This window comes from Ascaphus truei, chromosome 7 (genome assembly GCF_040206685.1).
Source record: "Ascaphus truei isolate aAscTru1 chromosome 7, aAscTru1.hap1, whole genome shotgun sequence".
In the NCBI taxonomy this organism is placed as follows: Eukaryota; Metazoa; Chordata; class Amphibia; order Anura; family Ascaphidae; genus Ascaphus; species Ascaphus truei.
In genome coordinates, this window is record NC_134489.1 from 69325628 (window position 1) to 69349464 (window position 23837).

Here is a 23837-nt window from a genome sequence, read left to right on the forward strand (position 1 = left end):
CCATTTTCTGCTGTTTTCTGCGCGATTATCTCCAAAAAATGGCGAATTTCGAAAATTCGCTGCTCTCTGCATAGGCCCCTATGTTTCTTACATTCTGCAAAGTCACAAGTAGATGATGGGACATTGCAGCGAGACCAAGTTTTCTTTGCATTTACACATCACCCAGTCGCCTTCCGTGCAAGCAATACTTGAATTGATCACCTACGTTATGTAAATCAGGATTATTCTTTTTAGGAATGGACGTCCATTGTTGAAAAGTTAAAAGCTGAAGCAGTCAGGATACTATTACTGGACTGTGCAGAGAAAGAGACCTTGAAAGATTCCAACCACAAACTAAACATGCTTCATGCTGAGTTCTGGGAATTAATGGATCAAAGACAGATCATTTTATATGAAGCCAATGACTTTTTAAAAAGTGTTAACAAGGTGAGTAAAGGACAAGTAACATTGCTTTTAGACCCATAATACACATTGTAACCCCTCGGTTTATGTTAATATGTGCTTATTTTTTTAGGTGTCTTTTTATTTAAGTACCTGCTGTTCCCCCATTGCGAAATATGTTTGCCCTTTTTAAATAAACTGCAATAATAATGATGCATGCAAATCTGGTAATGGAGGGACACAGGTGAAGACAGGCTGTTAGAAGTCATAATACGGCTATTCTTTTATTTAGGAAAATGTCATTACGTTTCAAACAACAACAAAAAGTACATTTATCAGCACAATTCTTACATTTGGCACAACCAGAAAATGGATTTAAATATGGAATTTGTTACCGCACACTTCTCTTTGCCTTTGCACATAAGAGTTCCCTTTTGAAGCAAATCCGTTAAGACAGAATTCTAGTAGCTGTGATGGTGCTGAGAAAGTGTGGGTGTGTTGAAAGCTGTGATACTTTTGATTCATTAAGTAATGGGGTTCAGAGAAGACCCCCTGTTTCCAACCTATTTAAAAAAAAAAGTAATTAAAAAAAAAAAAGCATGACTTGCTCTTTAACTTGAAAAAAAGAACAAAACGGCAGCATAACATGGGGGCTATGTATAAAGCAATGTTATTAGGGATTTGGTTATAAAAACAAATGCACAGAAGAATAGCAAGACATTACATCTCCGTGCTCCAATGTACAAACACCAACTTTTATGTGTTGTGCGGTGTGTCAACTTTTTTTTCACCTACAAAAAAAATGACAAATGTTGGAAGAGCAGTTTGGATGTGGTAAACATACTGTATGTAAATTATATTTAATATTAAACGTCAAGTATATCTTTATTGCATAATAACTTTATTTCTGTCAGAGCTTTTCTCCCAATGGGACACAAAGTGCTTCACAATTACAGTATAGTGCGCAGCACACCGGCATTTTTAGAGAGACAGTCTCTGCCCTGATGCGCTTGCAATCTTCGTTTTTGGTGCGTAAGGCACAGGGAGATGACGTTACTTGCCCAAGGAGTTGAATTGAACCAGGGTCCCCTAATTCAAACTCATCGTTTACAGTCTTTACTCCTCACCACTTGTGTGCCTTAAATGCATCAAAATTGGCAGTCAAGTTTATCTCGGAGCAAAAGACAAATGCAAGTAGACGCAAACAATTCTTAATGCATTCATATGTATGAACATGACCCATACCATACAAAGAATAAGAAAACGTGCGCCCAGTGAAAGAACATGAATAATGATATACTAACCTAACATGGTTCTATGATTTTAGTTGGGAAATTGATTTTTTGATGTAATAGATTTTTCTATACCTTTAAAAAGAAAAAATTGAAAATCTTTATAAGTAGACCCATATATCTAATAAAAAGGTTGTGTATATTGTACACCAATTGCCTTACCACGGCTGCCAGAAACCCTTCCGATGTTTTAGTCCAGCGGAACCTTGCTCCTTAACTCAATATATTTTGTCATTCAGCCAGATAACAGGCAAACTAAAATCTTGTTTCGTGAAACTCTAAGCTCAAGGGCAACACTATGAATTAGGCACACAGGTAGTTGGCTTTTGGCAAAAAATCCTAGCTTCTAAGGATCCATGTTAAAATGGATTTGAAGCAAGAGGTGTCACTGTGTGCTCATTTGCATGTCATTTTCCAGTATCCCTGGCGGCAGTTGAGCATTGTATGCCAAAATATAATGGGGAAAGACAGGATTGCAGACCGTTCTGAGACATGTGAAAGTGCTCACAAGTGATATTTTTATTCACTGTATGCTATATGGTAGAGCTTTTTGGGCACTTTTTTTACACACGATAACTTATGTGTGGCAGAGAACCTTCAAAGCTCATTCTCTGAGCCTTTGGACTTTAGCAGCTATATAGCAAAATAAGGGAAGTTGCTATGATGGGAAATCATATCAACTTTTAGCACATCTACTACAAATAATGGAACTTGTGCATATAATGCATAACCTCTGAAAAGTTTGCTTGTGTTGATCGTTTTAAGTTTGGAAGCTGAACAGCAGATGGCGCTCTAATATCTTATTGTTCTAGTACATACCAGCATGCTGTATTAAACTTTTTTTTTAAAGCTCTTTAAATGTAAAATGTGATGCTAGAAAAAAAAGAGAGATTTGACAGAAGAATGTGATTCTTTAAAATTTGATTGAGATGATCTTTATTAGTAGAATATATTTAAAAAAAAAAAAAAAGCTTAAAAAAAATCAAATTGAAAAAAAATGCTTGTGTGCCATAATTTTGCAGGCTTTTGACAAACTGGGGAGCATTGAAACTTATTTAAAACACTTGAAAATGAAAGATCTGTGTTCTCCTGTCTTGTTAAAAAAGACAAGTGATGTTGAAGCAGAAATTAGGAGCTGCACTTCTGATGCCTTCCAGAAGGGGCAGGCTCTAGTTCAGAAATCTTCTTACAGGTAAGCAATCATTATTTATTTACAAATAAATACACTTAATGTTATCTTTGCTGTCATTGTGTTGCATATTGAGTTAGTATTATTTAAAATTTACAACATGCAGATTTTTGGTTGTATGTGCTTTCAAATTATATACATATTTTACTTTACAAAAACATGAGTCATAAAAACGAATGGTAGATAAGATCAGCCGGCTTAATATTTTACAGTCTTTCAAATCCTTACAACCGATTTGATCTCTTATTGTCTCCCCAAAATTACTCTAACACCTCCACGTTTTGGAGAGCGTGTGTAAGGGGCCATTGGGATTTGCTTCAGTTTGGCTCAATTTAGTGCTAATACTTTATGTATTATCAAAACAAATGATCAAGTGAGCTTTAGGAGGACTAAATAACTTCTAGATCCAATCGTTCCAGTAATCTCAAGATCCAAAGGCAGAAATATTCAGTATATTGTATAGAATGTATTAAATATAGAAATAGTACTAAGTTTAGTGGTCATTTAATTTTTTTTATAGGTCTTTTAAAAGATTCTATACTACTGTAGTTTTTTTTACATCATTGCATCTGGGACATTACAGACAACAGTGGCTGTGTTACAGGCCCTTAAATAACATAACCTTATCCGATTTGTAATGTAATAGCTTACTGCATTTTCAGAAGGGCATTGCGTGTGTATATATAGATTAATAGTTATAGTGGCACTCCAATAAAAATGGTATTCTGCTGATGTGCGTTAAATACAAAGAAATCCGGAAATAGAAGTAAGTGAAGGGAGGACTTTGAAAAAATTAAAGACATTTGTTACAAAAAGCTCAAATGTCTTACTTCATTTAAGTATAGGGAGTAGGAAACCTAAAAGAAGGTAACATATGTATCTTTATTTGTATAGCGCCATCGATGTACATACAGTAGAAGCAATAAGTGTGACATAATGACAGGAGAAATAATAGGAGTAATAAGCGCTACCTACATAAAAGTACACCTTAGGAAAAGTAGTCTCTGCCCCGAAGAGCTTACAATCTAAGTGGTAAGTAGGGAGAACTTGCAGGAACAGTAGGAGGGAATGATGGTTAGAAAAGAATAACACTTTTTGGTGCCTTTTAACCTTTTGCTGCTCAAGTATCGTAAGTCCCTCTGGCAGCTAAAGGGTTAAACCCCTATTCCCATTTACCAAGATTGTTTTACATACTTACAGCAATCTATAATAAAGGTTCTTATAGAAAGTTAATTTAATTATTTTACTATCCCAATTTTCCGTCTTCAAATAACTTGGAGAAGAAGTGATAACACTGTTATTGTTATGAAAGATCAAGTAATCAAAGCGAGATGCAAAGATATTCTAGATCGGGGTAGCCAACTCCAGCCCTCTAGAGCTACCAACAGGTCAGGTTTTCAGGACATCCCTGCTTCAGCACAGGTGGCTTAATCAATCTTCGACTGAGCCCTTATTGGGCCAACTGTACTAAAGCAGGGATATTCTGAAAACCTGACCTGTTGGTAGCTCTTGAGGATCGATGTTGGCTACCCCTTGGGTAACAACCACACTGGGTTTGACCTGGAGACTACGGGTTTCGCTAACCAATCTCTGGGCTACGGGTTTACATTTAAAATCTCCGGGTGAGGTGCACAAAATGGGGGGAGGGGGCGACGGCGGCAGAAGAGGACTGAGGACAGCGAGAGCTGTGCAGGGCAGCAGTCAGAGGAGTTGGACAGCGGGAGCAAAACAAGGCAGCCGAGCAGGATGGCCAGGGAGGTCCCAGCGGTCCAACTGAAGTCTTCACTGATTTCTCAGGCGGCATCTCCCCTTTGCAAGGCCCTGTCAAAATGGTTCCGCGATGTCAAATGGCATTGAGTTGCCATGACAATGGGATGTTACATGACGTCGCAGCGCCACGTTGCCATGACAATGGGTTGCCCCGTGGCGCTGCATTGCCATGACAGAATGACGTCTCATGATGCCGCGACGTACCGTTGTCATAGCAACGCGGCACCATTTGACGGGACCATGGAGGAGGAGAAATACCGACGGATACCGCCACCAGAGAAGGTAAAACAGTTAAGTATATAAATAAATCAAAAAGTCTCTGGGTTATCAGCAGAAGGTGGAAACACTGGCTACTTCTGTTCTAGAGATTAGTACGAAAGGAAGATAGTTTGCCGAGAGGGGAGGGGGGGAGATGTCAAAGCACTTTCCAAAAAGATGAGGGGTTAAATTGCGTAGATCCATTAACAGGATAATTTTAGTTAAAAATGACACTAGTTCCTTTTAGTCACCACATACACTAAAAACGGTATTAAAAGACCGGATATAGGATTACGTGTCTGTCGTCTAAATTTAGCATAGGTTGAACTTGATGGACGTATGTCTTTTTTCAACATCATCTACTATGTAACTATGTGACATTTCTGAATATTGACACCATTACTCAAAAATGTGACTAAGTCTGCAGCCACGGTGACGTCACCAACTCTCCAAGCATGAGCGCTTGGCTGTCCTTCTGCAATTTGCGAGCACGAACGGGGGGCGTGGTGTTTAAGGGAGGGGGCGTGTTATTGGCTGGATCAGGGCATTCTATTGAAGGAACTATCGTTACATAATTTTTGGTCATGTGACCCTTCCGAGCGCTTGTACTGTAAATCAATTTTCCATGCTTCTTTTACCCTGAGGATGCGTGATTGCGAAATGCGTGGGATTGATCCTCACAAGCCACCGTACTTTTGCTAAGACGCACTGAATTCAAGTCTGTCTGCCTAGCCTTGTGTCTGATACCAACTCAGCGCTGACGCGAACCATTCCGGAGGAGAGCACCACCGATCCGACTGCCCTCAGCTGTGCACAATCTGGGGAAGGAGAGATGAGGTGACGGAAATCCCAGCCAAAGGAGACCTTGGAGGAACAGCAGATGCTCGGCAGCAGGAACGGAGGAAACTGGATGGGTAACACAGACCCCAGAGACTCTAGCTAAGTAAAGACGAGGAGGAAGGGAGATGAACAGCCTTGTGGCTGTAATTTATATTCAGTTGAGCAACGAAAGAAGGTGGCTGTGAGTGCAACTATTTTTACCAGTCTTTTAATAAATTTGTATTTTTCATGTTTTTTCTTCTATTTATTCAAACCTAACTCTTCCTTTTTGGGGGTAATTAAGAACATCCTCAACTCTGCTTATTGGTATAAGCAATTTATATAGCAAACAACAGTCTGGTGCTGTACATCAAGCACAGGAGGATGCCCCTAAGATACTTACTGTCACTTATTAAGTGAGATTGCAGCTATAATTTTTGGGGGAAATGATAAGAACACCTTCATTTATCTGTGGCGTAATCCACCCAACATGTAACCCACATAGTTGGTATATGGGAAGTGTAGGAAGACGCCTCTTGATGCTATATGACATGGCTCCAATTATCCATTGAGATTGTAATTTGGGGCTCTATATACCAGAGTGGACATTTGGAACCAATTTTGTACAAGTATTATTACATTGTTTTTCTCTTATCTTCCATATATCCACTCTTGATGGGCTGAGTCTATGCTCCAGAGGACATCACTTTTTCCTTTTGGTTCTACTTTGGAGGGAAGTTGAACTCCCTCTTTTTAAACTCTGGCAGTGGGACTTAAGTATCAATCTGGACTTTTATTTCTTCGACCGAGTCCCCAGTGCGCGCCCGGCGGCGGGGGGGGCGGCGCGTGCACAGTGCTAACCGCGATCTGCGGTCTCCAGGAGAGAGGGAAGCTTGCGACGGGAGGGGCGTGGTCGGGGTTTTGCGGGGGCATGGCCATTACATCACGCGGCTGGTTCGCCCTCATTGGGTGAACCGCCGGTGGGGGCGTGGCCAAGCCTCCGTCGCAAGGTTTGAACTCAATTTGATTGAGTTGTAAAAAACCTTGCAGCACGGCGCGGCTGCACCTTCAGCGTGACGGTGTCTACTGGGCCCAGCCCCATTGAGGGGCGGTGCTTACACGCACAGCGCACGCCGCACCGTGCACACAGGCAGTTACTGGGACCGCAGCCTTATGCAGGACTGTCTACAAACCACTACTGGGACTTACACTTTTTTTTTTTTTTACTTAAATTTTTTATTGAGCATTTTTGTACATACAAAATAAGGTAAACAAAGCATAGAACACAGAAAAAAAAGGGGGGATACAGTAATGCAAATAAACTGGTTGTGGAACCATAGAGAAGAGGGAGATCGGGGAGGGGGGGAAGGGGTAGCATTTGTACCAATATAGCACTGTACACAACAATTTAGATACCACATGTATCACTCTGTTCAAAGTATTCTAGTTTATATATGGGGATATACCTGCATGGCGGAACCAAGGAGCCCAAATCTCAGAGAATTGCGAGGTAGAGCCGTTCAGATAGGCTGAGAGTTTTCCCATGTAGACTATATGCCAAATTTTGTTGTTTATTTTATTTAAGGATGGGGGGCCGGTTATTTCCAATTTTTGGCAATTGTAGACCGTGTAGCGGTTAAAATTTGGGCTATTACTCTAGCTTTTTTTTTGGAGATATTAGCCATTGGTTTTCCTAGCAATATATATACTGGGTCGTGTGGGACAGAGATTTCTAGTATCTTGTGTATTAAGGTGAACACTTCCGTCCATGTTTGTTGGATTTTGGGGCATGACCAGAATATGTGCAGTATATTCCCCACTTCACAACCACGCCAGCACAGAGGGGAAACGCCTGGGAGAAAAGAGTGCAACCTGGCAAGAGTCATATATCATCTGAATATTAACTTTTAAATATTCTCCTTAATTAGAACGCATGATGAATTTTTGGAAGCAGCTTCTCAGATGTCTGTCCAGATATCGAGATCTATACAGACGTTAAGATCCTTTTCCCAGGATAACATATAGTTATCGGGGGTTTGGCTGTTCTTGATAGAGGATAAACTGGGATATATTCTGGAGATAATGCCCTTAGTGTGGGGCTGGTGTAGACACCCGTCCTCATACAAAGTTAAAGCATGGGGTTGACTTGGCTTGTAGACTGATTGGATAAACAGTAATGCCTAACCTGGAGAAATCTGAAGAATTCGGAGGAGGGGATATCATGGTTTGTTTGTAATGAAGCGAATGGGGGGACTTTCCCTTGGGTGAGGATATCCTTAACTCTTGTGAGTCCTTTTTGAACCCAGGTATGGGAGTGCGGGTTTCCTGTGTAAAAAGGAAGGGAGGGGTCAGAGAATAGGGGTTGCATAAGGGAAGGGGTATCGGTTAGTTGGAACTTGGTTTTGAGGGAGTCCCAGAGATTACAGGCAAAGGATATCACCAGGTTCTTGTAAATCTCAGGTGGTCTAGACTTTTTATTGAGCCAGAGAATATTTTTTATTTTACATGGGGAACAAATCAAGTCCTCTATCTCGACCCTCCTTTCGGTTGGGTTTGAATGCCAGCTAATAAGTTGCCCTAGCTGTGCGGATCTATAGTAGTTTTGTAAGTTCGGGAGAGCTAAGCCTCCTTCTGATTTGCACTTATAAAGAATATCTTTACGAACTATTTTGCCAGACAAACTTAAAAATTTTCTTCTGTGTATTATTTAGGTCTTTCTGACAGATTTTAACCGGGAGAGTTTGGAAGAGATAGAGGAGTCTAGGTAGAATATTCATTTTAATGGTGGTTATTCTCCCGAACCAGGATATTATATATGGATTCCAAGTGGTTAAATCCTTAGCTATCTGGTCGAAAAAGGGTTTAAAATTTGCTTTGTATAAAGTTGAGTAATCGTTTGTTAATTGGACCCCTAGATATTTAATATGGTTCGAATTCCATTTAAGGTCGAAATTTAGTTGGAGTAATTTTACTAATTCTTTAGGGAGATTTAAGCTAAGGGCCATGGATTTAGAATGATTAATTTTATAACCTGAAAGGGAGCTGAATTCTGATAAATCATGAAATAGGTTATGGAGGGATGTGAGAGGTTTTGAGAGCGTCAATAGTATATCGGCCGCAAAAAGAGCTATTTTGAATTCTTCCTGGCCAACAGGAATACCCACAATATTGGGATTCATCCTTATCCGGCATGCTAATGGTTCTATGGCTAAGGCAAACAACAAAGGTGACAGCGGACTACCCTGTCTAGTTCCATTTGATATTGAAAAGGGATCAGACAATGAGTTGTTCGTCCTCACCGTGGCCGTTGGTGTGGAGTATAGTGTGTTTATACTATTTAATATTTTGGCTGTGAATCCCATCTGTGAAAGCGTAGCTGACATAAATTGCCAGTCTAATCGATCGAACGCTTTTTCTGCGTCTAAAGAGAGTAATAGAGATTGGCACTTTGTGTGTTTTGCTACGTGTATTAGATTCACCGTCCTCCTTGTGTTGTCAAGGGCTTGTCTGCCCAGGACGAACCCCACCAGGTCCGGATGAACCAGTTTAGGGAGGATATTATTTAATCTGTTGGCTAAGATCTTTGCATAAAGTTTTAGATCAGTATTTAACAGTGAAATATGTCTGTAGCTAGAGCACAGCAGAGGATCTTTCCCCTCTTTTGGGTTTACCCCTATGGTAGCGCAAAGCATATCCCTGGGAGAGGGAAGGCCTAGTAGCATCTCATTAAATTCTTTGGTAAGAAATGGGAGGAGCGTTTTGGAATATTTCTTATAATAAAGATTAGAAAATCCATCCGGACCAGAGGCCTTCCCAAATTTCAGGGATTTTATTGCTTCCATAATTTTCAGGGGCTCTATAGTTTTTTTCAAGGTTTATGATATCGTTCGGATCTAGAGTGGGGAGTTGGCATTCTGCTAGGTAATTTTGAATCTTTATTGCTCTTTTGTTTTTAGCCGAGTCTCCCATTGGGCCTGGTAGGTTGTAAAGGGATGTGTAATAGTCCTTAAATGCGTCACTTATAATTTTGGGGTTGTGGGATACTGAGCCATTTTTAGTGTAGATGTTAGGAATTTTAGCTTTAGCTTGTTTTTGCTTTAATTTGCATGCCAGCATTCTATCTGCTTTATTACTTTTTTCTTAGTATTTCTGTTGGGTCCATCTTATAGCGCTTTCTGCGTTTGACACCAACAAAAGATTTAGTTTGCCCCTCACTGAGGTTATCTGCCTGTAATTTTTCCGAGATGGGTTTGACTTGTGAATAAATTCTAGTTCTGATAGTTTCTGTGTTAGTGTTTCGATTTGTTTTTTCTTTTTTTTCTGAGAAGCCAGGGCAATCAGTTTGCCTCTTATCACTGATTTGTGGGCCTCCCAAAGGGTAAAAGAGGAAACCTCTGGGGTATTGTTTAATTCAAAGTATTGGGCCAGTTCTTTTTCTATTAATTGGAGATTTTGTGGGTTCAATAGTAGGGATTCATTCAAGGACCACGGCCTTGTTTTTATTTTTGGTAGTGAGGCCTACTAATCTGGTTATAAGTGTAGAGTGGTCTGACCAAGCAGAGGGGGCAATTACTGCTGAGGGAATATTATCGTTAATTTGTTGGTCTATTAGGATATAGTCAATTCGAGAATAGCTATTCTGGGGGTGAGAGAAAAAGGAGAAATCCTTTAATTTGTTATTAACTAATCTCCAGGAGTCTACCAACAACAACAGCTCCTTAGGTCTTAGATACAAGTCCCCGAGTAGAGGGAGCTATTTTTTGTGGCGGGGGGAGACTGGGAGATTTATCTAGATTTGGGTCCATAATTGCATTTAGATCTCCTGCTAAAATGCAAAGGCATTTCTGGACAGAGAGAGTTAAATTTGTTAGTTCCTGGAAAAAAGATTCTTGATTTTCGTTAGGGGCATAAGTGTTGATTATTGTTATATCAGTGGAGTCCAGTGACCCTGTAATAATTAGAATTCTCCCAGCGAGATCGCTTTTAATTTTGTCTACTTTGAAGTTTACATTTTTATGGAGGAGCGTAGCTACGCCATTTTTTTCGTGGGAGCTGATGACTGGTAGACTAGAGGGTAGTCATTGCTGAACAGCAGCGATTGATCTTCCTTTTTCAAATGAGTTTCTTGTAGCAAAATTATATCTCCTGCCAGTTTTTTTGGCTTCCGAGAGGGCAATGCGTCTCTTTCGAGGGGGGTGTTTAAGCCTTTGGTGTTTTGGGATATTATATTAATCGGCATTGTGGTGGTTCAGGGTTCTGTAATACAAATGAACAGAGTGATAACTTACATATAGTTGAAGAGTCGGTACATCCGTCTGCGGAAACAATCTGGTATGGGAACATATACAACGAGAGATATACATATTATTATATGATAGTGACAAATGCTTGCAGAACTTGGAGGAGGGGAGAGGTAGAGAGTGTAGGGAGGGGTAAACCGAGGACCCCGGCTTCCAAACATTGTTTGGGGGGACCAGCCATAGTGGGACCCGTGGTGCGAGTCTCTCGCACTCACAGGTTAAATGAACCTGAGGGGGGCGGGCAGTGGCCCAGCGGCTCAGCGCCGCAGTGCTCCTTTGTTTAGGAGCTAAGCCTTCGAAAAGGGAAAACAAAATCACCCCAAAGAGTACGGGGTGGGTTGTGTGTGTGATCTTACACATCAGGGAAATAAAAGCAAGAATGGGGGGCATTGAACATTATAACTGTTTACATCAACATATCCTTTTTCAATTTTAAAAGCATTAAGTAGGGTTGACTGGCAGCTATAGTTTGGCAGACTCTGCATTCGTAGTCTACAGGGGGAGAGGGATAAATAACATGGAAAAATTTACCGAAAACGTAACCTTTAATATTTTAGTCTGTAATAAGGAATTAGTAGCTGAGCTTTGGGAGACCAATTCTATTATAGACAACATATCGGTCTAAGACTTATATTACAAATAATACACTTTTATCTAGAAAATAGTTCCAAACAAACATTGTATATCAGTCCCTTTAAGTGTTCGGATTAGTTCAAACTGATTGTCAAACTTTGAATGTCTCGAACTTTTGGGTAACTTGGGAGAACAGTTTCACAGTGAACAAAGAAATAACCTGGGTTTTGGAACTTGTACGTTTTAGAAACTTAGAAACTAAACTCGGTAGCTTCTTGATGTGCAGGTTGTCGTGGTCGTTGTGGCTTGATCGAGTTGGTCAATGTGTTCCAGGGACTTACACTTTTTAAATAAAATTTTTAATTTTAATTTTATACAGACTTAAATATTTGGGTTTTTTACACGAATTCACTATTGTATTAGTTAGTGTTTTGGGCTACATAATTCATACCTCCGGAAGCAGGGAGTCCCCAGAGATGAAATGAATGGGGTTCAGCTCCGGAGACACCCTACTTCAATTTTATATACGGTATATAAAAAAGTAAACCCCCAAAAAAAACATGTCGGCATGGGGGTTGCCAGGTGGCTTCTCCAAAATACCGGACACAATGGTGAAAGGTGCAACACGCTTGAGACACACACACACAAACACGTTCACTCGAAAGGGAGACACACAACTTCTGCTCCATGCTGTTTCCTCCTTTCTTTTACCCTCCCCACTCTCCTGACACCTCCTGCTGATTAGCTGCATTACCCAGCAGCCTATCTGGATGGAGTAAATTACCCAGCCCCCAAGCAACAACTCTGCTCTCTCCCTGCTCTGGGAATTCTCGCGGCCCCCCAAGCCAAGTGTCCAAATACAGGGCAGTCCAGTTGTCCATGTAAATACTGGACACCTGGCCATGGTAGACATGAATTGTTCCTTTAAGTCTGTACTGTCCCACTAGGGAAAGAAAGAGTGTAGGAGAATCATTGATTCTACGTAGAGACACGTTAAGCACAGTGAATAAAGGAGTACATTAAGGTGTAAAAAATGCTAAACATTATATTTCATATTTAATGGTTTCAAGGCACCAATATATGTTTCCACTTTAGAAACAACAGAGACACAGAAACACAAACATATTTTAAAAATTGTATTTATTTTTCTCCCTTTTAGCGGAAAAAGTAGCCAGTTTTTCTATCTCTAAAAATGTACTCTGGAGTGCTGCAGCTTACATTATTAAGATATTGTGGATGGCCCATGCCAGCAACCACTCATGTGGTGACAGAAATGCATCCAGCAGCTGTTGGCTTACAGTCATGACATGAAGTTCAAAGTACAAAGTGTGAAAAGCAAAGAGCTCCATCCTAAGGACCAGTGATATACTGTGCACATATTTTAATTAAACCCTTCAGTGCACAGGGAGAACAGTCCTAAAGATACTGCTGCCTTTGACATCACACTGTTGAGATAGAATATAAAGGTGTCACGGTAGGGGTAGCCGGCCTTCATAATAAAGGTGAAGCCCGGCTGGCTGCCCCTGGAAACCGTGTGTAATGGGCTGTGTCTCAGCTTGTGGGATCAATAATGTGATTTAATGTGTTCTCCTGTAATCAGTTTCCCTTAAACTGACCCCTGTGGGTTTATAAGCTAGGGATATCCTGTGTGGTTAGGGTCCCTCATAGAAAATAGCTGCGGACCGGAACTTTGGGAACAGGAGTTTCTGGGTGGATGTTGGGGGGCAAATAGGGTTAACAACGTTGTAAGGGGTTCCTGACCGGTTATACCGAGAGTGCTGTTATTTTACCCGCAAATAGTGTATGATTTGCATGTATGCGTCTGTACATAAAGACGCTGTGTGTTTGGAGTGTTAATGCAACTCTAAGTGAGATCTATGCCCCGCCAGCAAGTTCTATAAATGGGTTTTAAAACAAAGTGCAGGAGCCTGTTTTGAAACCAAGTTGTAGAGTCCAAGTTTTGGAACCCAAGTTTTAGTCTCCCAAGTTTTAGAGCCCAAGTTTTAGGTCAAAAGTTTTCATTGTATTTGGATGGGTATTCATTACTATGGCCTGAATAGCAATGGCGGATCAAAGGAACGGATGGACTAGGTGTCTGAACATCTGGCAGGTGGGGAAGGCCACCGGAACAAGTCTGCTCTCAGTGGGTGAGACCCTTTGTTGTAGCCGGATTCTGTGGAGCCTACCCAGCGGGCGGTAATGGGCTGGCCAAGGAAAGCCGTTGACGAGGCGGAGCTCGTAGGTGCGATTTCCATTGGCCAGTTCATATTTCCCACTTTGCCGGCAACTTGAGCCAACGCACGCCCCCTCCTTTGACTGGGTAAAGCCAGGCGAGCCCCTGACTCGTGATTGGCTGTTGAGGACAACCCCCAATATCAAGATATTATAAAGGTGTGAAAGAACTACTCATAGGTCATTAATCATTAATTACACCACCTCAGGCTGCTCAGATTTATATTCTTAAGCATCATTGCTTGGGACCTTGAAAGAGAATTTTGAAGCCCCAGACCTACTGGTCAACATAGCGAACCACTGTGACATGTCACACTATATACAGTATATAGTGAGAGAGATATTTTTTTATATATAATTATTAATCTCTGTTTTGGAATACTTTTACCAGGTTTTCAAATTTAGAACTGGCTAAATAATACATTCATGCTCTAGGGCAGGCTTAGGGCAAGGCGGTTGCCTTGGCACTACGCTCCCTCCTCTCTCCTCTTGCCGGCACCGGAATCTAACGTCCGACCGACCAGAGGAGGAGCTGGAGGAGGCATGAGGTGTGTGTACTCCTCACCCCATATGGTGTGTGTGGGGTCTTACCTTCTCCGGAGTGACCCTCCTCCTGCAGCGTTGCATTATGATGCTGCAAAGCTGCAGGAGTAGGGCCGCGCTTCAAGTTAAGTACCCCCACTACTTCCACCGGAGGGGCCCCACTGCCCGCGTGTTGCCTTGGGCCACGTCCCTCCTAAGGTCGGCCTTGCATGCTGCCCTAGGCTAATGCCATACAGCCTTCGCTCCCGCGGAGGCGGGTGAAGGCTGTGACGTCACCCGTGTGAAGCGGTGAGTTTAGTGTCCATGTAGGGCGTGCCTAGGAGTGTCACGGAGTTGGTTCGCACTCATTGCGAACTGCTCACGTGACCTGCCTGTTGCGTCAAGAAATCAGTTTCAACTGATCTCTTGCACAACGCGCTCCCCCTCCTGCTTGCATCTGCGCGGTCTATGGGTGCGATCAATGCCTTTAGGCAATGTGACCACGCGCCGCGTGGACTGAAGCAATATGGACCTGTCCTTAAATAGGGGCTGGTTAGGTAAGCTTACATACTGTAAATGAGGTAGGAATGGAGAAGTGATTCCAATGTTGCCCGTATTTTAAGCAGGATATCCTCACCGGGGAAGAAAGATGACAGCGGGCACGGCAGCGCAACAGATTAGCAAAGGCTGGACTGTGCTGAAAAAAACTTTATTCTTGCATGGATATTAAAAAGAGTGAGGGGAAGGCACCCCCCCGCAACTCTAACGCGTTTCAGCCCTTAGCCCCAGGCACTTCTTTGTGCCTCCGGATAAAGCAACAAGTAATCATTTAAGTGGATTCATGCCCTGCAGTGCTGGTTAATTGAGGGGACCTCAAAACCTCAATATTCTCTTTGCCCTTATTTTAGCTACAAGGTATTTTTTTAAGAGAATTTACAATGATCATGTTTTATAAAGAAAACTACTCAATATTCAGCAAGGCTATATTTACAATGATTTGGGAAGAGACGGCTTCAAATGAATGGGACGCAATTGTTCTCTAGCACAGGATTAGGCTTCACAACATATTGAATAGGCACTATAGTGTCTTGGTGTGTTCCTGTTTCTCAAAAACAAGGCATGCGTTTAGGTGATTCTAGCTGCCAGTGATGGCAGAAAATGCACATTGGCCATTTCAGAGAGCCCATGTTAGGACACATAGGTAATTGGCCGATATTTAATATGATGTGCTTATCCCCGTTGCTTGTACTTTATATACATTGTATATAATTTTGAAAAGCCTTGCGTACACTGTTACACCACATAACTAAAATTACACATGCATTCAAGTCATCAATGCCTCATCTGTAAAGCAGTAATTGCTTTGTGCATGTCAAATAGCGGATACTGTCCTATGTGTTCAAACGCCCTGGAAATAGATGCAGAATGGGCGGTTTATCTTAATTAGAAGCCAGTGATTCCCGTGGGATCGTATAGCTGAAGGATCGGAAATTGAGTGACGTGGTTCTGCTAAAGATGGTGACGTGATGTATACAAATCGTCTTTTGACCATTGTGTGTTGAATATGTACGTGATGAAAGGCCATATCAAGCTGAAACGTCATTGTTTGGATGTTATGTCTTTGAAATTAAATTTAACAGATTTTGCACTGCTGGTTTACTTTATCAGGACATGATACAAACTATCCTGAATGGACAGGGTTGCACCTTTGACACATCCCCACCAAATAATATTGCACATCAATTCTTTCTCTGAAATTGGAAACTGCTAGAGCACAGGGAAGTGTTTTTATATATAAGTTGGGACTGGAGCTTTGATCAGCTTTTTCATTTATTCCTACAGTTACATGGCATGAAAAAAATTACATGTATTTGATGGATGAAGGCAACAAAAGAAAGGACAAAAACAGTTGTGTGCGACAACGAAGACCTAATGGACAAACAAACTCTTAAAATGCATCTGCATGTCTTACATATAATCAGAAACCTTTTTCCAGTCTCTTAATCATAGTGCTGTGCTGACATTCACGGAGTATCACAAGTGCCAGCACACTAGTGGCTATAATTTTATTTAGTAAACAGCATCATAGCTTTTGTGTTAGCAATTGCTTGGTCAGCTCTCATACAGCAGAACAGAGGAAAATGACTTATTCTTCAGTTCCAGATGTCTGGTTGTTCTGCGATTGTGATTGATCACAACATAAGCTACATGTGATTGCGGAATTGGTAGAATTTCACTGTAGCACTTTGGTGCTGTGGGCATTATAGCACCAAAAGGGTTAAAGTGGCAAAGTATGTGAGACATTGCTTTTAGTTTCTTACAAATATTTATTTTGGGGGCAAAAAGTAATACTTTGGGAAAAAATACCATTGGAAATTGTTAAAGAAGCTTTTTGCTGCCTAAGTGAAATTGAATACTTCTCAAAGTCCTCCTCAATCATAAATAATAAATTGATGTATCACAAAGCTTTTTTTTTCTAAAAATTATCTTCAAAAATAGCCAATTTGGTAAAAAAAAAAATCATCTATCGTTCAGGCCTATGGTGGGCGTTTTAATTTAGCACTTTGGGAAACTGTAAGTGGAAAAAATTATTATTATTTTTTACATACAGTACCTCCAGAACACACCATTTGTTTTCCTGTTTATGTAAAAAATACAGAATTACATATTTTAATAAGTAAGGACTGTAGGAGAATGTGTTTCTTGCTAGAAAGCAGCACAGTGTTATGAAGAGGGGAAACTGGGTTGAAGATCGAGTGCCAGCTCTACAAAAATGTAGAGAAGGTGTTTTACAAGGCAGGGGCCTTTGTATTACGAGGCAGTGGCCTTTGTATTACGAGGCAGTGGCCTTTGTATTACGAGGCAGTGGCCTTTGTGTTACGAGACAGTGGCCTTTGTATTACGAGATAGTGGAATTGTTTTATTACGAGGCAGTGGCCTTTGCATTACGAGGCAGTGGCCTTTGTATTACGAGGCAGTGGCCTTTGTGTTACGAGACAGTGGCCTTTGTATTACGAGGCAGTGGCCTTTGTATTACGAGGCAGTGGCCTTTGTATTACGAGGCAGTGGCCTTTGTATTACGAGGCAGTGGCCTTTGTATTACGAGACAGTGGCCTTTGTATTACGAGGCAGTGGCTTTTGTATTACGAGGCAGTGGCCTTTGTATTATGAGGCTGTGACCTTCCCTTTTATCCCAAACCAAGTACAGACTGTATATAATGTAAGTGAGCCTCCATCTCAAAAACATACATTTTCACATAACTCCAATATACTAAAAGCATATTTCAGAATAAACAGGTTTATAATGCTTTATATCGGATTGGAGCAGGGGGTCATCAGTGTTGAATTCTATTCATTTTAGCTCCGGGGACCCCCTGCTTAGCGAGATACTTGACTCCGTAGGGGTTGTCGGTATCTCGGGCGCTGTTTAAAGGTCTTGGTCACACGGGCCAATTGGAAGCCGCACCGGATGATGACACAGCTTCCTATTGGCCCAAGGGATGAGCGAGCTTTAAAGCCGCCATTACAAGAACCCCAGCTACCTAGCTGGAGGTGCTACCGGCACCCCCTATGGAGGTAAGTATCTTTGGAAGCAGGAGGTCCCCGAAGCTGAAATGAATGGGGTTCCCCTCCAGAGACCCCCTGTCTGAATCTTATGTATAAAAAAAGCCACAAAAATGGCCCACTTGGATTGCTGCTTTAAGTAACTCAAACTATTCCCATAGACAAAGACCTTTTGCTTAAAAAGGTCTTATATCTGGTATGTCAATGAGCAGCAGTAGCAAATAAAGTAGATAGAATCCGTTTTGTGGCCTGTAAAGAATACAATACATTATTTTAATGTTTCTACGGGTGCTGTTTCTTTTAGGCATCTCAATTTTTGTGGGAAAGCCTAAATTATTCTATTTAGGTGAAAAATGATATACTGTAGTGCCCACGGTTATTCTAACACAAACCAGTGGCAACCGCCAAAAAGACCCAGGTACATGCTGGATACATGCCTTAAACTTGCTTTAAACTAGACCCAGCATTTCTGCATTGATTAACGGCCCATCAGATTAACAGGGGGGGTCCCTGGCAGTCCCATTCAACCTGAATGGGGCTGCCAGGGACCCCTGCTGTGTTAATCCTATGGGTCATTAGTCAATGCTCATGGGTCATGGTCAATATATTCCAGCCTCCTAACCATCAACAACCAAGTAATATCACTAACGGGGATATTACTCTGACAAACCCCACTGACATTGCAAATGCATTCAATGATTACTTTGTGGGGTGTGCCACTAACTTATTAGCGAAACGCAGCCCAAACCACAAACCTGAATCTCATCCTGGGAGTGCCCACATAGGCCCACCCCCTCCCAACACTGCCCACAATTTTCAATTTGTCCCAGTATCTGAAGAGGAGATTACACAAGCGCTCCTCAAACTAAAACTAAGCAGCCAATGCGGACCTGACTTGCTACAATCTAGGTTCCTACAACTTGGTGCCCCAGCCATTGCCAAACCAATTGCGTCCATAGTCAACTCTATCCTGTCTGCAGGCCATATCCCTAAGACCTGGAAAACTGCGAGAGTTGTCCCAATCTTCAAAAGTGGGGACAAAAACACTGTCTCAAACTACAGACCAATCTCACTTCTCCCAATTCTATCCAAAGTCATGGAAAAATGTGTCCACTCCCAATTAAGCGACCACTACACCTGGACAAATTTCCCTAGCCAATTCCAATCTGGCTTTCGTCCCAAACACTCCATTGTAACTACCCTGCTAAAAGTTTGCAATGAAATCCAGTGTGTAATGGAACGGGACAACTCACTGGTGCAGTATTCCTAGATTTTGCAAAGGCTTTTGACACAGTTGATCATGCTATCCAGCTTAACAAACTCCAGAGCTCTGGAATAGGGAAGCATGCTTTAAACTGATTTCAGTCCTACCTATCAGGAAGATCCCAACATGTGTCCATCTCAGGCTCTAACTCCAACCCCCTGGATATCACCTGTGGTGTCCCGCAAGGCTCTGTTCTGGGGCCTCTACTCTTCTCAGTGTTCATTAATGATCTTCCCACAGCTTGTAAGGAAGCCTCAATACAAATGTATGCAGATGACACAATCCTATATGCACACAGCCATAGCCTCTCTGACCTTCAACACATACTTCAGTCTGACTTTTTGAGACTCGAAAACTGGATTTCCCAAAACAAACTGTTTTTAAACACTGACAAGACTGTAACAATGGTATTTGGGACCAAGATTAAATTCTTAAAGCTTCCAGCAACTGAGCTTCATATTAGAACCAACACTAACACCACCCTAACCCCTGTCACTAGTTTTAAATACCTGGGCTTATGGTTTGACTCCCACTTAACATTCGGAATGTACATTGATACCCTGACAACCAAGACCTATGCCAAACTAGGGGTACTTTACAGGAACGAATCCTCCCTAAGTCTCCTGGTCAGAAAGCGTATCGCACAGCAGATGCTAATGCCAATTATTGACTATGGAGACATAGTATATGGCTTGGCACCTCAAACCCACCTTAGCAAACTTGACACCCTCTCCATGTGAATACAAAACTAACTAAAAAAAACTCTCTACCAGCGCTTGATCCAAGTGATAGACTAATTGGTGTGATAACAACAATTGTGTGATTACAATGTGATTACATATGCAGCCAAGGGGGCAATAAACAATGGATTGTTCAAATCCAATACCATACAAATACAAATACAAAAAATGTCCCCGGCGCAAAGTGTGGTGATGATAATTACAGTACCATATCAAAAGACAGTCCTGTTTGAAAAGTCAGTCCTGGTAGTAGAATGATTCATCAACAATGTGAGGTAGATTTTCCTCTAGGCGTGTTCCCTTATGTTGTCTGCAATGACAGATAAAGAAAACACACCATTGCGCAGTATACAGACTCAATTGCCCCAACCTGAAGAGGAAAATCCCTACTTACAGGATATTTTCTTGTTCATTCGGGGGAGAGAATCTGTTCTTTAGCTCTCTTCCTCCACCTTGATCTCCACGGGCCCCTCGTGGTTCCTAAGGTGGCTCTCTTCAACTCGGTCTGCGTCGTCCCAGTAGCAGCATACACCGCAACAACCGTGGTTGGATCATCTCCTGAGGAAGTGACGTAGCGTCACGAAACGCGTAGAGAGGAGGAGCCTAGTACAGTGCACGTTGTAAGCTGTCACCTGCGTTGCATCTCGTGGTGTGGGGAGAACTTCGGGCGCTGCGCCGCTGACGTCATCGGTTGGCGCGCGACGTCGTGAACAACACACCATCGAGTGGACATAGGCTGCGGACGGCATTCTTGAGCGGCATGTTTGCCCTCGCAAAATGTGAGTGTAACATCGCTGCCTTTTAACATTGTTAAATAAAATTTGCGGAGTACACTAGGCTGTCTTTCAATTTTCTCCAACCACGGTTGTTGCGGTGTATGCTGCTACTGGGACGACGCAGGCCGAGTTGAAGATAGCCACCTTAGGAACCACGAGGGGCCCGTGGAGATCAAGGTGGAGGAAGAGAGCTAAAGAACAGATTCTCTCCCCCGAATGAACAAGAAAATATCCTGTAAGTAGGGATTTTCCTCTTCAGGTTGGGGCAATTGAGTCTGTATACTGCGCAATGGTGTGTTTTCTTTATCTGTCATTGCAGACAACATAAGGGAACACGCCTAGAGGAAAATCTACCTCACATTGTTGATGAATCATTCTACTACCAGGACTGACTTTTCAAACAGGACTGTCTTTCGATATGGTACTGTAATTATCATCACCACACTTTGCGCCGGGGACATTTTTTGTATTTGTATTGACACCCTCTCCAATTCAATTTGTCTTTTTGTTCTCCAATGCAACTACAACACACATCACTGCGAAATGCTCAAAGAACTAGATTGGTCATCACTAGAGTCTAGGCGCAAAGTTCATCTTTCCTGTCTTGCCTTTAAATTCTTTATGGGCAAGCTACCCAGCTACCTGAACAAGCTCCTCACCCCTACCACATGCAGCACTTATCACCTCAGATCAGACTCCAAAAGACTGTTCATGGTCCCAAGGCTCAACAAAGTATCCGGTCGTTCCTCCTTCTCTTACCGTGCACCCCAAAACTGGAACAACCTACCAGAGACTCTCACATCCACCACCAGTTTAAGTTCTTTCAAATCTAAGGCTGTCTCACATTTTAATCTGGTCTGTAACGGTTTCATTTGCCCATAACATCTATTTTCTTTAACTGTGCATGCAATGTCTTGTATATAATGTATACCCTGTTCATTTATGTAACTATCTGTAACCATGTATTATTTGTCTTAACTCTGTGCCCAGGACATACTTGAAAACGAGAGGTAACTCTCAATGTATTACTTCCTGGTAAAATATTTTATAAATAAATAAATGCAGAAATGCCTTAAATTTGCCTTAAACTAGCCAGGTTACACCCAGCACATACCCAGAATGTAACCGGGCTAGTTTAAGGTAAGCTTTAGAATACTCGTGGTCTCGTTTGTAATAGCAAAGAAACACAAGTGTCAAGGCAAATCTAGTTCAAAAAATCTGCACCATACAGTATATATCAAAGAACAAACTATCATTAAAATCAATATATAAAAAAAAAAAATTCCGATACATATGGTGCAAATTATTCTGCCCCAGAGTCGATCCACTTTTGCCTTGACGCATAAATCTAATCGTTTCGCTGGATTAGGTCATGTTTTTCTAAAAAATAAAAATAAATAAATAATAAAAAAAACACTAATATTCAATTATGAACACTAACTTTTCGGTTTCTGCATTCTTTCATCACTTAGGTTTGGATGTTAAACTTCTCAAAAAAAGCATTTAAACCAATATAGTTCCTACTGTACAGTATGTTCAACTAACAATTGTCCTGATGGTTTATACTTTCCTGGTAAACCAGAAGAGTTAATTCCATATCCTTTGCATTTTCTTGGCTATAACCCAAGGCAGGAAAAGTTCTAACAGCTGTTTGGTTCATATTTAGCTCTGGGATGACTGGAATTCAGGAAATGATTGGATACCTTCAGAAGAGAGTAGATCAACTAACCAGCCAATGCCCTGTATCTACTGAACCTGTGTTAAAGAAACGGCAACTCGTCATGTCACTAGAGGATCATGTTACAAAGGTACAGTATACAGCAAATACACTCTTTGTGCAGAACATTGTGCAATATATAATTGGTGCCTGCTTGGCCGTTACCAACCTGGTCTGTCAAAAATTATGGAAGCGATTTAGGATCATTTCAATCTCTAATTCAAAAAGGAATCTGCTCAGCTAATGAATTTATTATTATTTTAACTGCGTGAAGTCTCTTGTTGTCTAGGGCAGGGGTACGCAATCTTTTTCCTGCACCCCCCTGCCAGACCTCCCCCTTGCTTATCTTGGCTCTGACGTCCCGACATCACGTCACGTGACCCTGCAACACGTCGCCAGAAGCTGTCTAAGCCAAGGTAAGTGAAGTTACAGAGGCCTTCGGCACCCCCTCAGCATTTAATTTAAATGCCTTAGGAAAGAGCAGAGGGCCTCTGTAAACGTTGCGTTCCCCATAGAGAATCTCGTGCCCCCCAGTTTCCGTACCCCTGGTCTAGGCTGATTCTGCCAATCCGGTGATATTAGTCTCTGAAAATGATTTCTTAAGGGATTCTAAAATGGCTACCATTGGTCACACACTATAAACCAGCATAGGTTGCTGAGGTAACCCCTCAGATCAGTGAAAACGAAGCAAAAATAAAATTGTAGAGAAGAACGTTACTCAAACTTTTCACTCCAAATTGTAGAACCAGATCTGGAAAGGAGGCAGAAAAAAAATCAGTTTCCATATGAATAAAAAGCCGTTTGTCTGGCTGTGTGATCCCACACTTCCAACCACAGCCCTGATCAATCTGGAACAGGAGCAGTCAGGAAAATAGAAATAGCATAAAAACTGCTATTCGTATTAATGCAAAATCTCTGCATGGAAAAATAGTGTTTGTGTTATCCTCATTTAGCCTGTGTACACCTGCACCATAGTATGTTTTGTTCCCCACAGCTTAAGCAGTGAGTAATTATTCATAATCATTTCTGCAATTCCTACTCTCACGGTTGGGTTTCCTTGTGCTATTTATGCGTCACTTTCCCTTTACGTGCAGCCACTAGCTCGCCTATCAGAAAAGCACCAAAGAAAGCCACAGAAAAGCTATTTTGAATAAAGTGGCTTTGCATACTGTTTCTGGTGGCTCTTATCGGACACCTCAATCTTTCCTTTGTCACTAGTTCCCTGCTAGCTGCCTGTTTTGTTTCTCCCTTGCCCCATCATATCAGTATCCTCTTGATTATGAAGCTTTTGGGGAATCCATTCCCCCTTGTGCAGTTTGGCAAAAAATACAATGCCCGCTAGTGTGATTCCTATCGTAGCATACATTACCCCAGCTTCTGGAGAAAATGCAGCAATATGTCTGTGTGTCCCTTTTTACCCCTCATGATGTTTTCCGCTGT

The 23837-nt window shown here is 41.7% G+C and overlaps 1 protein-coding gene across 2 annotated transcripts in view; it reads left to right on the forward strand.

Moving 5' to 3' along the window:
* CCDC141 (coiled-coil domain containing 141) overlaps positions 1-23837 on the forward strand; it is a 141378-nt gene that overhangs the window by 75357 nt on the left and 42184 nt on the right. For both annotated transcript variants that reach the window (XM_075608934.1, XM_075608935.1), the window contains exons 7-9: positions 235-426; positions 2696-2865; positions 22347-22488. In XM_075608934.1, the coding sequence (XP_075465049.1) occupies positions 235-426; positions 2696-2865; positions 22347-22488 (504 nt within the window). The remainder of the gene's footprint in view (positions 1-234; positions 427-2695; positions 2866-22346; positions 22489-23837) is intronic.